Here is a 14,830-nt window from a genome sequence, read left to right on the forward strand (position 1 = left end):
TATATATATATATACACATATATATACATATACATATACATATATATGTATGTGTATATATATATATATGGCACCAATTTGCATTTCCACCAGTAGTACATGAGGGTTTATTTTTCTCCACATCCTTGCCAATACTAGTTATTTCTTGTGTTTTTGCTTTTAGCCTCCTGAACTATTTTATAGTAATTAATAATAGTATTTTTTGTTTAAAATTATTGGCATTTATATCTCCAACATATGCATATATAGTTAGTATATATTATTTATGTAATGTATATTCTATTATGTGCAACAACACTAGCACAAAAAAAGAGGGGAATAGAAAAATACCTATAGTAATAATTTTTCTATATCACACCAGAATTAAATTAGTATCTGTGGTAGATCTGATATGTTAAGGTGTGTATGATAAACTTCAGAGCAACCATTAAGAAAATAACTCAACTAATGTAGTAAAAATAGAATTAGAGATACTAAAAAAAATCTAGTATGTAAAAGTCACCAGATAAATCTTTAAACCCAGTGGAAAGCAAAATAATTTATACTGGAATCTAATCAAATGAATGAGGAAACTTATTATACTGGAATAAGAATTTTAGTAACTTTTGATTGGGAAGTATTGATCAGAAGAGAAAAATGTAGTATAGGTAAAGAAAAGTCATCACTGGGTGTTATACACAACTAATGAATTGTCAAACACTACATTAAAAACTAATGATGTACTATATGTTGGCTAACTGAACATAATAAAAAAGAAAGAGAAAGAAAGAAAGAAAGAAAGAAAGAAAGAAAGAAAGAAAGAAAGAAAGAAAAGTCTTGAGAATTAAGTGGTTAAATTATTAAAGTCAGGAGAAACTTGTAAGCCATCCCCACTTGAAAGGTGAATCAGACCTTGTAGAGGCAGATACAACAAGAAGAGAAAATAGACAGAACTGAAGAATGTTGAATGTTTTTTAACCCCAGCAGTGAGGGTAGCTAGGTACACGGAAGGAATCTAACCATGTAGAGTTAAGTTCTTGGACAAAGCACTCTACAACATAGTCTGCTCCTGATAGCTCTGACATTTTCTACACTTCCCACCAGCAGTGCATGAGGGTTCCAACTTCTCTAGATTCTTGCCAAAACTTGTTATTTTTCTATTTTTAAAATTATAGCCATACAACATAAGCAACAAAAGCAAAAGTAAATAAGTGGGATTACCTGAAACTAAAAGGTTTCTGCACAACAAAAGAGACAAACAAAAAACTGAAAAGGAAACCTACAGACTAGGAGAAAATACTTGCAAATCACATATCTGACAAGGGGTTAATATCCAAAATATGTAAGGAATTCATACAACTAAACAGCAAGAAACAAAATAAGACATTATAAAATGGGCAAAGAAACTGAACAGCCATATTTCCAAAGACATGCAAATGACCAAAAGGTGCATGAAAAGATGCTCAACATCACTAACAATTAGAGAAATGCAAATCAAAACCACAATGAAATATCATCTCACACCTGTCACAATGGCTAGTGTCAAAAAGACAAGAGATAACAAGTGTTGGCAAGGATGTGGAGAAAAGGGAACACTTGTGCACTGTTGGTGGGAATGTAAATTGGTATAAACACTAGGAAGAACAGTATGGAGTTTCCTCAAAACATTAAAAATAGAATTGCCGTATTATCGAGCAATGCCATTTCCGAGTATCTAGTGGAAAGAAATGAAATCACTATCTCGAAGAGGTATCTGTACCACTGTGTTCATAGCAGAATTATTCATGATAGTCAAGACATGAAAAACACTTAAGTGTCCATGAATGAATGAATGAATAAAGAAAATGTGATTCCTAAACACACACACACACACACACACACACACACACACACACACACACAGAGGAATATCATTCAGTCATGAAAAAGATGGCATGCTGCCGTGGATGGATCTTGAAACCATTATGCTGAGTGAAATCACACAGAGAAAGACAAATAGTATATGATATCATTAATGTGTCGAATCTAAAAAAAGTCAAACTGAGAATATAAAATGATGGTTCTTAGGGGGTGGAGGTGGGGGAGATGGGGGAATGTTGGTCAAAGGTTATAAACATCTTTTTTTAAAGGTATTTAAAATTTATTTTAGAGAGAGAGCGCATGCACATGCAAGCAGTGGGAGGAGGCAAAGGGAGAGGGAGAGAATCTCAAGCAGACTCCACGCTGAGCGCAGAGCCCAACCCGGGGCTCATTCCTATGACTCTGAGGTCATGACCTGAGCAGAAACTAAGAGTCAGATGCTTAACTGACTGAGCCACCAAGGTGCCCCAAAGGGCATACACTTCTACTATAAGATGAATAAGTTCTGTGGCTCTAATGTACAGCATGGTGATTATAGTTAACAATACTGTATTATATACTTAAAATTGCTAAGAGTAGGTCTTAAATATTCTCAGTACAAAAAAGAAGTGATAATTATGTGAAATGATAGAGGTGTTAACTAATGCTACTGTGGTAATCATTTTGCAGTATATAAATGTATCAGATCAACACACTGTACACCTTAAACTTACAACATGTTATATGTTAATTATATCTCAATAAAGCTGAAAAAATTACAGCCATACTAACAGGTGTGAAGTGGTGTCTTGTGGTTTCAGAACCAGAGTTGTTTTTTTTTTTTTAAAGATTTTATTTACTTATGTGACAGAGATAGACAGCCAGCAAGAGAGGGAACACAGCAGGGGAGTGGGAGAGGAAGAAGCAGGCTCCCAGCGGAGGAGCCCGATGTGGGACTCGATCCCAGAACGTGGGGATCACGCCCTGAGCCGAAGGCAGACGCTTAACGACTACGCTACCCAGGCGCCCCTCAGAACCAGAGTTTTAACTCTCTATGTCATAGTACTGGAAAATTTGAAGCCAATTTGTTACCACAGCTTTAATAAGAAAATTCTTGTCTTTTTACCTTTCTTCATAGATTCTTTTTCCATTCCCTCCTTGTATGTGTACAGAAGTTCATCAACTTCCTTCAGATCCAGGAAGCCTGAGCCAGCACTGTCCCATTTCTGGAACACAGCTTCTAGGAGAAGTTCCCGTCGGGCTCTGGAAGCATTTTGTCTAGTCTGTGATAGAAACAGGGTAACAAAGCACAGGACACATTATCCATTGTGTTAGCTGCCACCCTATGTTTATTCCCCAAAAAGCGCAGCACTATTTCTAAAAATAGCTTTATAAAAAAAGCTGGGACTAAACATGATATTAATGGGAAAATGAAGCATTTAATTTTTTAAAAAGATTTTATTTATTTATTTGAGAGAGATTGAGTGTGTGAGTGGGAGAGAGAGCAAGAGTGGGGGTGGGGGGAGGGGTAGAGGGAGAAGAAGAAGTAGACTCCCTGCCCAACAGGGAGCCCAATGCGGGGCTCGATCCCAGGACCCTAAAATCATGACCTGAGCCAAAGGCAGACGTGAAGCATTTAATTTTAATCCTTTAAATATCATTTCTCTGTTTTACCCCTAGACCAAAAACAAAAAACAAAACAAAAACACAGGCATTTTCTACATCGGACTAAAGCACATTAACTTAGGAAGGGGCTACACTCCTTATGAATCTTTGATTCATTCCTTTCCACTCCCTCACTGGTTGTTCAGGAATATGATTAGCACATGCTGTGTTCTACCTGGCTTCTTGGTGGAATATGCTGTGTATTGAAGGAGGATGAAGGGCAATGTTCAAACAACGAAAAATGACCGTGTTCAAAAAATTATTTTTTATAATTTAACGTTGACCTAACTTGATGTTGATTTTATTTACCTTTTGGATTTTTTACTAGATTAATTATGTCAGTCAGATAATAACTAAATTATTATCTAGATAGATTTAATTGCTAAAAGAAAGTGAATATATAGCATTTGGTTAAATGGGGGAATTGCAATTGAGGAGGCAAAAGGGATATCAACCCTAGAAATTATGTTGAGAAGACTCATAAGGCTGCTGAGATTAGTGAATATGTCTGGTGGATGTAAGTTATGTATTTCATAAAAGGGCACATAGATTGTTTATATCAGCTAATGTGTATGTGCTTATCTATCACTCAAGTAGGTAGTAAGTTCTTAGGAAAGAACTGGAGTCTGGATTCACATGAATAAAAATACATATACAAATCATAATTGTACACCTAGGTATGTGCGTTAGTAAATGCATTCACACAGCAGATAGTGTGCATACACACCCATTTTTTGCACATACACATATCTGCTCCTCAGAATCTGCTCTTCAAGCTTCAGAGGAGGAAAAAGAAAGCTGTACAATAAACCATCTCCTGCTACCAGCAATCGTGTTATTATTAGGGGAATGAATTCTCTGGAGTGTGATCTTGGAACATTTGACAATAAAATAAAATACTTAATGGCTATGCTCATTGAAATAAAGTGATAAGTTTGGTTATAACACTTTTAAAAAAAATGAACTTTATTTCTTTTTTAACTAGGCTTCACGCCCCTTGTGGGATACAATGCAGGGCTTGAACTCACGACCCTGAGATCAAGACCTGAGTTGAGATCAAAAGTCAGATGCTCAACGAACTGAGCCACCAGCATCCCCTTGGTTATAAATTTTTAAAGAGCCACATTAGGAGCAACTGAGGTTGAGGGATTTTTTAGTAATAGTGACTCCACCTGTTTTATTAATGTATAATATTACTCACCTGTTCTAAGCCCTCTAGTTTCTCTTCTTTTGTTTCAACATAGCCCCTTTTAAAAAAGGATGTGAGGGTCTCACTGACACTCAAGGGGGCATCTTCACCAACAAATGTCTCCAGAAGTTGCACAAACTGGAGCAGATTGAAGGAAACGCCATTGAAAGCACTTCTACCTTCTACTTCCTTGTAAGACTGAATATTTCTGATAATTGAGTGTAGGCCTATTAAGCAGGAAACATACAACAAACAGTAAAGTGAACAGTTTCTTAAAGCTTAGAGAAAATATACGAGTACTTATTGTAGTAAACATCTCCTACATTTTTCCTGTCAGAAACCCATCCTCCCTTCTTGAGGAAAACATCTCTTCCTCACTGTCAGCTTATATTTTTATTTTCATTTCACATGTACCAATAGTTCATTTTTATTGCTGAGTAATATTTGATTTATAAATATATCACAATTTTTTATTTATTCTCTTACTGATAGATACCTGGAATGTTCCCAGAAAGTTCAGGCTATTATAAATATACCTGGTTTACATATTCTTATATATGTTTTGCTGTTGTTGTTGTAAACACACTTTTAACTCTAGTGGATAAATAACTGGGATTGGAATTTCTGGATCATGGGTAAATATGTATTTGGTTTTACAATAAACACAGATATTTTCTGAAGTAATGGTAGCATTTTAAATTCCCACCGACAATCCTGAAGAGTTCCAGTTTCTCCACAATCTTGCCAAGAGTCAGTGTTGTCAGTCTTTTTCATTTTAGCCATTCAGGTCATATGTAGTGGTTTCTCATTGTAATGTTAGTCTGTTTTTCATGGTAACTAATGACATTCCACACTTTCTTCATGTGTTCATTGTTCATTCTTATGTGTTTAATTTGTGAAGCATCTATTAACATGTTTTGCTAATTTATTATTATGTTGTTTATCTTTTTATTTTTGAGTTGTGGAGATCTTAATATTTTCTGGATACCAGTCCTTTGTCAGATAAAAATTTTGCAAATATTTCAAGTATTTTTCCATATCTGTGGCTTATATATGCACTTCTTTAACGACGTGTTTTAATAAGCAAAAGTTTTATTTGATGAGATCTAATTTATCATCTTATTCTTTTATGGTAATTGGGTTTTTTTCATGTTTCAAGTTTTTATTTAAATTCCAGTTAGTTAACATACAGTGTGATATTAGTTCCAGGTGTACAATAATGATTCAATACTTCCATACATCACCCTGTGCTCATCACAAGTGCCTTCTTTAATCCCCATCACCTATTTCACCCATCCTCCCCCCCACCCATCTCCACTCTGGCGATCACCAGTTTGTTCTCTATAATTAAGAGTCTGTTTCTCTCTCTCTCTCTTATTTTTTCTCCTTTGCTTGTTTTGTTTCTTGAATTCCACATATTGAGTGAAATTATATGGTATTTGTCTTTCTCTGACTTATTTCCCTTAGCATAATATACTCTAGCTTCATCCATTTCATAGCAAATGACAAGATGTCATTCTTTTTTATGGCTGAGTAATATTCCATGATATGTATATTTTATATGTTATATATTAAATCTTCTTTTCTTTTTTTTTTAAGATCTCATTTATTTATTTGGGAGAGAGAAGTCAAGTGGGGGGAGGGAGAGGCAGAGAGACAAGAAGATTCTCCACTGGACACGGAGCCAGATGTGGGGCTCTACCTCAGGATGCTTAACTGACTGAGACACCCAGGCACCCCTAAAGTACATCTTCCTTATCCATTTATCAGTTGATGGACCTTTGGGCTCTTTCCACAATTTGGCTATTGTTGATAATGCTGCTGTAAACATCGGGGTGCATGTATCCCTTTGAATTAGTATTTTTGTATCCTTTGGGTAAATACCTAGTAGTGCAGTTACTGGATGGTAGGGTAGTTCTATTTTTAACTTTTTGAGGAACCTCCATACTGTTCTGCACAGTGGCTGCACCAGTTTGCATTCCCACCAACAGTGTAAAAGGGTTCCCTTTTCTCTGTACCCTTGTCAACACCTGTTGTTTCCTATTGTCAGTTGTAGCCATTCTGAGAGGTGTGAGGTGGCATCTCATTGTAGTTTTGATTTGTATTTCCCTGATGAGGAGTGATGTTGAGGTCTTTTCATGTATCTGTTAGCCATCTGCATGTCTCCTTTGGGAAAATGTCTATTCTTGTCTTCTGCCCATTTCTTAACTGGATTATTTGTTTTTGGGGGTATTGAGTTTGTTAAGTTCTTTACAGATTTAGATCAATCGGGTGGTACTGAGCATCTCCCACCTTTGCTACATGGCCATGTGATATAGGTCTGGCCAATAATTCCTATATGACAACAACATAATTCACTATATGCCAATGAAAATGAGCCCCAGAACTTTTTGGGGAGCTACAGGGGAAGAATCACTCTTTTAGTAATCTGATTTCTGAAGGTAGGATATAAGCTTAGCAATACTCTTATGGACATCTCTGCCACAACATGGAGAAGATGACCTAAAACTGAAAGTTACACAGAGAGGAACAGGGCTGAGAGGCAGATACAGTGTCTCACTGCTGTTATTGAGCCCTTGGATTCATTTGTGCCTGAAGCCAGCTGTGGTCTGGCCTTGACAGTTAAATAAATCCATAAATACTCCTGCAACCTCTCCCCCAGAGTCTTGACTAATATATTTATCTTGAACTTCAATCTTACAATGTAAAGCATATTTCATAAAATATCAGGCCAGTGACTTATGTTTGATTTATTCATTGATTCAATCATTCATGCCCTCATGCCTTCCACATGAGATTTTACATGACCTAAAAATAATCACCCATGCAGTTTTTTTAAATGGTAAAGCATAACTGAAATAAAGAAGTAAGACCAGAAGAAGAACACAAACTAGCAGTCCACAGGAGCTTGACCAATGCCACGCATTTTTACCAAAATATTTTGAGGATAGAAAGTTTTTTATTTGACCCAGGCTTTAATGAGAAAAAAATTTGCAGATAGGGAGAAACTAATCTTGATATAATTAGTTCTATTACTTGTTGATGAAAGGTAAAATGATAAAATAGCATTGCAGTAAAATATGAGTACTTGTTGGAACAATCATTGTTAAATACATGGTTTATCTGAGAGCTAAAAGCTACTCTTTGTTCTCTCTGTTAAGTCGATCTTTCTTTATAAGTCTTCAAAAACAAGACAGATTCAAACCTATCTCATCGTTGAGTTATGGAACTACCAGGGAGAGGGGTCACTGGAATGATTTCTGTTGAGTTCTAATATCCAATTTCTGATTCCTTTGTATACCTGGGTCATAGCTTTAAGGCAGCTGTAGGGCCATGTAATGGTAAAAACAAATTGTACACTAATGCATATGTTTTAAAGCAGAAAAGCATTCATCAAAAGCACATGCCTACATGTACACTACGACCAAAAACATGCATCTTGTATATATTTAGATCCACCAGCTCAGGGACAAAATAATGCAAGGATCACCCTGCTATTGTGTCTTGGCTAAGTTCAGTCTTTATCATGGGGTACCGCAGTAAATTAAATTCATCAATTCAACTGCCATCTAGTCTTCCTAGTTTGGTTGCTAACATGTACCTGTGAACCTGGAGTTACTGAGAAGTGAGTTTGCTTGTTCCTCATCTTCATATTTGATATAATTCATCTTCCAGTTACAAGTCAAAAGCTTGCCTACAAAATATACATTCCATAAAATAGACAATTTAATTTCACTTTCATAATGTGTTTGTTCTAGAGTATAAATGAAAGGAAGTTTAAATGAGGAGTCACCTGACCATGACTTTCCTTCTATTTCTTGGGACTTTTCACAAGATGGATCTTTCTGACTTTCCTTTTTTGTAGTTTCTAAAAGGTACAAAAGAAAGTGGCTATAACAAACTGGAATTAAAAGCTTGAATGAAAAAAAATAGAAAATGCCTATAAATTGGACACTATATATTCCATAATATATTCCTAAATTAATGAATGAGAAAAATGTCTTGCATACAGAACACAAAAACTTTCTATCAGGTTATTTCCCATCTATGTTACATCACATTCAACCACAATGATATCATTTAATAACTTTAGTTGTTGAGAGCAGCTCTATGACAAAAGCTATTTGTTGTACCCAAATTTGGCCACTCAATATAAGGGCTATGTTTACTAGCCTCTGTCACAGCTAGATGTCACCAAATGCCTAAATTCTGACCAATGTGATGTGTAGGCAAGTGACGTAATGCGTAACCTTTCTCCTTTCTCCTTAACTTCCGGTCAGAATATGGACATGGTAGCGAGCCATCCAGGACTATGTGGTTAGAGGAAACATAAGACAGAACTTGAGCCACTTCTTTTTTTTTTTTTTTTAAAGATTTTATTTATTTATTTGACAGAGATAGAGACAGCTTAGCGAGAGAGGGAACACAAGCAGGGGGAGTGGGAGAAAGAAGCAGGCTCATAGTAGAGGAGCCTGATGTGGGGCTCGATCCCGTAACGTCGGGATCACGCCCTGAGCCGAAGGCGGACGCTTAACCGCTGTGCCACCCAGGCGCCCCAGAGCCACTTCTGATTTCACGGGACTGAACTGTCATATAAGTTTTAACTTTTATATCAGAAGGAAAGAAACTCCTATGTTGTTTAGACATTGCTGTTTTGTTTTGGTTTTATGTTTTTTTAGACACTGTCATTTTGGATCACCGTCACACTTAACAAAATTAAGTCCTTACTAATAACATCTGATTGAATAGTAACTTCACAATTTTTCTAGCTGCATCCCTACTACATGAGGAGAGCCAAAAATTAATAGCCCTATTTTATGGAGAGCCAAATACAATGCTGAAAAAATGAGATATTTCAAATTAGTCACTGATAATGTAGAATCTAGAACACATGTTACTCATGTCTTAGGAGTTTCAAATAGGGATTTTCTTTGGGACTGTGGGACTTTAAAATTAAAGAGCAGAACTTTAAAAATATTTATGCCTAACTGAGGTCTTAAGTGGTATTGAGACTAGCTCTCTAAGAAGTTAGAATTTTTCAACAAAAAGGCATACACTGGCATAGGCAATTCAGAGGAAAAGTCTTCTGCAGAATAAATATTTGAAATGCAGGGTGTTTTCTGCCTTAAATATAACTTTCAGAAACTCTTCTAGAACATATAGCTTATAGTATTGAAAAATGCAAGATCCAGTTTATAGTTGAAATAAAAGACATCTTAAAAAGTGGCTTCTAATATTAGACACCACATTTAAAATGAAAGGGCTTCTGGGGCCCTTGGGTGGCTCAGTCAGTTAAGCGACCAACTCTTGTTTTCGGCTCAGGTCATGATCTTGGGGTCCTGGGATTGGGCCCCACATCAGGCTCTGTGCTTAGCAAGGAGTCTGTTATCCCTATTCTTCTGCTCCTCTTCACGCTTTCTCTTTCTCTCCCTCTCAAATAAATAAATAAAACCTTAAAAAAAGAAAAGAAAGGGCTTCTACTGCCTCTTCAGGAGTCCAGTGAAGTTTTCTATATGTAACATTATCAGATCGCTTCCTTACCAATGGGCTTCCTCTGCAGAAGGAATTCTAGGTAAATTGACCATAGAAACATTTGGGTTTGCATTTAATTGATTGTTCAGAGCCTAGACACATGTTGCATAGCAAAATATCTAAGATCTGAATGATCTGGTATGCCAGAAAAGATCCTAAATGGAATGAGTATTTCCTGAAAAGACTTTAACAATCACTCCACAAAACATGGAGCTCATGTCATAGATGAACTGGATTACTACCTGAAAGATAATCTTTTCTTCTTGATGTCGGGACTTCCTCTTGCATTTCAGGACTCACAAATAGTTCCTCTTCATATATTTGCTCCTGAGTTCTCTCTTCTTGTGGGGAGATTTCAATGTACTCATAAGAAGTAGACTCCCTAGATATTTTACTTTCTCTGAAGATGCTGCCTCTTCCTGATTGTGAAGTTGAATCCCGTTGTTTTTCTGGAATTATCTCTCTGGTTGTTTCTTGTTCTGCAGTTGACCCTTTGTGTGATCCTTGTTCTGCTTCTGACTCTCTGTGTGATCTTTGTTCTGCAGTTGACTCTTTGTGTGGTCTTCCTTCTCTTACTGACTCTCTGCGTGATCCTTGTTCTGAGGTTGACCCTTTGTGTTGTCCTTGTGCTGATAGTGATTCTCTGTGGAGCCCTTGTTCTGCAGTTGATTCCATGTTGACCCCTTGTTCTGAAGATGACACTCTTTGTGGTGGCCCTTGTTCTATTACTGAGTCACCATGTGGTCTTTGTTCTATTATTAACTCTCTACTTGATTGTTGTTCTGGAGTTGACCCTGTGTGGGTTTCTTGTTCTGTTACTGATTCTCTGTATGGTTTTTCTTCTCCAGTTGATTCTCTGTCTCGTTCTGGTTCTTTGGTTGAAGTTCTGTTTGGTTCTTGTTCTGCAGTTGTCCCTCTCTGCTGTTCTGGCAGTGTTGATTCACTATGTTCATCGTGTTTATGTTGCTCTTCTGGGGTTTCTAACAATTTGCTAGCATGTTTTTCAGAAAGTAATGCATTCATCTCTAACAGCACTTTGTCAAAGTCTTCATAAATATGTTTCTGATTATCCATGTCTCCCCAGAACTCAGGCAAGTCTATCTCTTCAAATTCAATGAATGGCCCTAATGCAGAGGAAAAAAATATTTCCTTAAATAATTCATGTTATAATGGAGAATCAGAGCTAGTAAATTAATGCAAAACAGTCTTGATCATAGTAATTGTAACATGGGCCTATTGCTTTAAATAAACAATAGTTACCTTTCCCAACAACACAACAAAAGCAAAAAGTTATTCAAAGGAACATAAAAGATGCTCACTACTGTAAGTTAGAAATTATCCCTTCCTAAAAGGTGTGGTTTTGGAAATGAGCATGATTCTTCATTTTCTACTTGGAGAGTTGCTTAGACTGCCAATAGAATTTACCCTCTACTTTTGGTCTTCCAACAATAAGCATAGCATAGGGATGAGGAAGAGGACACATGTCTTCCACATCAAATACCTTTTCAATATCTGCAGTATCAAAATAGAAGCAAGTCTCTATCATTCACTGGGCTATGTCTTCCTAATATTTGTTTTCTCCCCCTTCCATATTCTCTCCCTTTCTTTCTTCTTCGTTCCTCAATTCTTTTCCTCCACAACTTATGTGAACACCTGGTTCAGAATTCTAGGGAAAGATTGGATGGCATTCACCAGAATCCCATTTAAACAATGACAACACCAATAACAAAACGACCCTGGTGTCCAGGACTACTCTATATCACCCATAGATTTTTAAGTATCCAACTATTTTCACACAGAAGTAAAATACTGACATTCTTTGGAAAACCCATCCATTCAAAGACTTGCTCTTTAAAAAGTAAAAATGAGGCACCCGGGTGGCTCAGTTGGTTAAACATCCGGCTCTGATTTCGGCTCAGGTCATGATCTCAGGGTTGTGAGATCAAGCACCACATCAGGCTCTGTGCTGAGTGTGGAGCCTGCTTAAGATTCTCTCTCTTCCTCTCCCTCTCCCTCTGCCCCTCCCCCCTTATCCCTCTCAAAAAATTAAAACATAACAAAACCCATAATCCTACTTGTTTTGGTAGTAATATAAAAAAAGATATTTTACTGTATAATTTCAGTAAAGGCGGACAAGTAAAAATGCTTGGGAGGAGGAAACATTTTTCTCAGAAGTTTTAGAATTCTAAGTTGGACATTAAAACTGGAATTACCATTACCAACTTAATTTCCACAACATTCAGATTGTCACTCAAGCACCTCTTTATTTGAATGAACTTAAAATTGAGTTCTAACTTGAGAACTTCTCATATTGCACTATAGTGAAAAATATCTCTTGTGATGAAGAATGAGTTTTGGGGGAATGAACAGTTAGACTAGCTATCATGATCTAAGGGAGATGGCATGTGAAGGGATTCCATGGGAACACAATGACTTTTACCATATGAGTGTACTACATCATTCTAGCTTGAACATACTCCCTCTGAATGGCACTTACATTGTCTTGGGTTTCGCAGCAAACTTCTAAGCATTTTTGAACTGTGGTCATAGAATGTTTCCAGCAAGGCCAATGTTCTCTGCCGATCCAAAAACCCTACCTAAGTAGAAAGTTTGCAATTAGTTGATACAGGAGATTTGAGATTTTTATGTAAATGAATATGGTTTATTGAAGCTTTCATCATCACCACCACCACCACTATCATTATTTAAATAAAACTGCAGAGTCAAAATCAGGAAAGCTATATCTTGCCATTAGGCTTATACTCTACTTCCCCATCCTGTGACAGGTCAAAATACCTTGCTTAATAGACGCTTAACAATAGTCACTGACTTAATTGCTAAATTCAGTGTATAATGCTCAGTTCTTATCGAATTAGACCTGAGTACGACACTTGAAACACTTAACAGCTCCCTACTTGTTCTTTTTTGCATCATTTTTGAGATACATTTTAACTACAGAGAAATACAGAAAATGATAAAACTAACACCTGTGTTCCCAACACCCAGAAATGATGATTGTTAATATTCTGTGGATGTACTTTAAAAACATACAATTGATATCATAGTACATATGTACTTCTTAAAATAGCTTTTATTTACTCAACACTGAGATCAATTCATATATGTAAAGAAATATATTTTATTCCTTTTAGCTGCTGTATGGTATTCTATAATATGGAAACACTATAATTAAAAAAAATTTAGATGTATTTGAGAGGGGCAGAAGGGCAGAGGGAGAGGGAGAGAGAATCCTCAAGCAGACTCCCTACCCGGCATGAAGCATAGTCCCAGGACCCTGAGATCATGACCTGAGCATAAATCAAGAACCAGATATTTAACCAACTGAGCCACCCAGGTGCCCCCAAAACACTGTAATTTTTTTACAGTCCCTTTATTGATGGGCATTTAGACTATTTCCAGTGTTTAGATACCAAAATAATTTTGCAGTGGATATCCTTATGCACATATCCTTGCATACATGTATAAACATTTCCCTAGGGTAAGTAATTAGAAGTGTCAATTAATGGACTGTATACTCCAAGCATTTTTAAAAAGATTTTATTTATTTATTTGTCAGAGAGAGAGAGCGAGAGAGAGAGCACCAGCAGGGAGAGCAGCAGGCAGAGGGAGAAGCAGGCTCCCCACTGAACAAGGAGCCCGATGTGGGACTAAATCCCAGGACCCTGGGATCATGATCTGAGCCGAAGGCAGACACCCAACTGACTGAGCAATGCAAGCATCCCTACTATGAACATTTTTAGCTTTAGTAGTTATTGCCAAATTGCTCCACAAAATATCTATACCAATTTACTTCTTACCATTATTGAATGAGAATATCATTTCTCCATATCCATGCCAATACTTGATATTGTTAGAGTTCACGATTTTTTCCCAATCTGATGGTATCTAGTTATTTTAATTTGCATTTCCCTGATTATTAGTGAGATTAAATATATTTTCATATGTTTACTATGTATTTGGGTTTCCTCATCAATGGAAGGCTTTTTTTTATGTCCTTTCCCCTTCTTTTATGAGGAGTTGTCTATTTCTTATTAATTTGTAAATTTTTGATAATGATCATTCTGTTATCTATATAGCAAACACCCTTTCCCAGTTTAATCTCTTATTTTTTAATTTAACTTTTGGTGAGTTTAGCCATACCAATGTTTTTAATTTTGAGGTAGCCAAATGTATCAATTATTTCTTGTATAGTTTGTGCTTATTAGAGGTATTCTTTAAGAAATATTACCTATACCAAGGTCAAAAGGCATGCTCTATACTCTATATGTGCTTCTAAAACTTTTACATTTTGTTTTCCACATCCAGGTCTTTGATCAGATAGGACTTATTTTTGCTCATTATTGAAGCTCAAACCTAATTTTAATTTTTCCCCAATGGTCCCAACTTAATATTTATTGATTAGTCTCTTCTCACCGAGTTATTTGCTACCTATGTTATGCACTAAATTCTCACATACTCATAAATCTGATGTCAGGCCCAGTATTCTGTTAATATAGCTTTATTTTAAAAAACCAAACCAGGGAAATCCTCCTCAACTTGTTCTTCTTTTTATAATTGTTTTTGCTATATTTGGACCTTCATTTCCATAGAGTTTTTAAAAAGTAA

At 36.3% G+C, this 14,830-nt stretch overlaps 1 protein-coding gene across 1 annotated transcript in view; it reads right to left on the reverse strand.

The window, feature by feature from the left end:
- EFCAB5 (EF-hand calcium binding domain 5) overlaps nucleotides 1-14,830 on the reverse strand; it is a 168,099-nt gene that overhangs the window by 42,469 nt on the left and 110,800 nt on the right. The window contains exons 10-15 of the mRNA XM_034640619.1: nucleotides 12,702-12,801; nucleotides 10,447-11,328; nucleotides 8,466-8,540; nucleotides 8,274-8,366; nucleotides 4,685-4,899; nucleotides 2,945-3,101 (exon numbers count right to left, since the gene is read on the reverse strand). Coding sequence (XP_034496510.1) covers nucleotides 2,945-3,101; nucleotides 4,685-4,899; nucleotides 8,274-8,366; nucleotides 8,466-8,540; nucleotides 10,447-11,328; nucleotides 12,702-12,801 — 1,522 coding nt within the window. The remainder of the gene's footprint in view (nucleotides 1-2,944; nucleotides 3,102-4,684; nucleotides 4,900-8,273; nucleotides 8,367-8,465; nucleotides 8,541-10,446; nucleotides 11,329-12,701; nucleotides 12,802-14,830) is intronic.

This window comes from Ailuropoda melanoleuca, chromosome 13 (genome assembly GCF_002007445.2).
Source record: "Ailuropoda melanoleuca isolate Jingjing chromosome 13, ASM200744v2, whole genome shotgun sequence".
Lineage (NCBI taxonomy): Eukaryota > Metazoa > Chordata > Mammalia > Carnivora > Ursidae > Ailuropoda > Ailuropoda melanoleuca.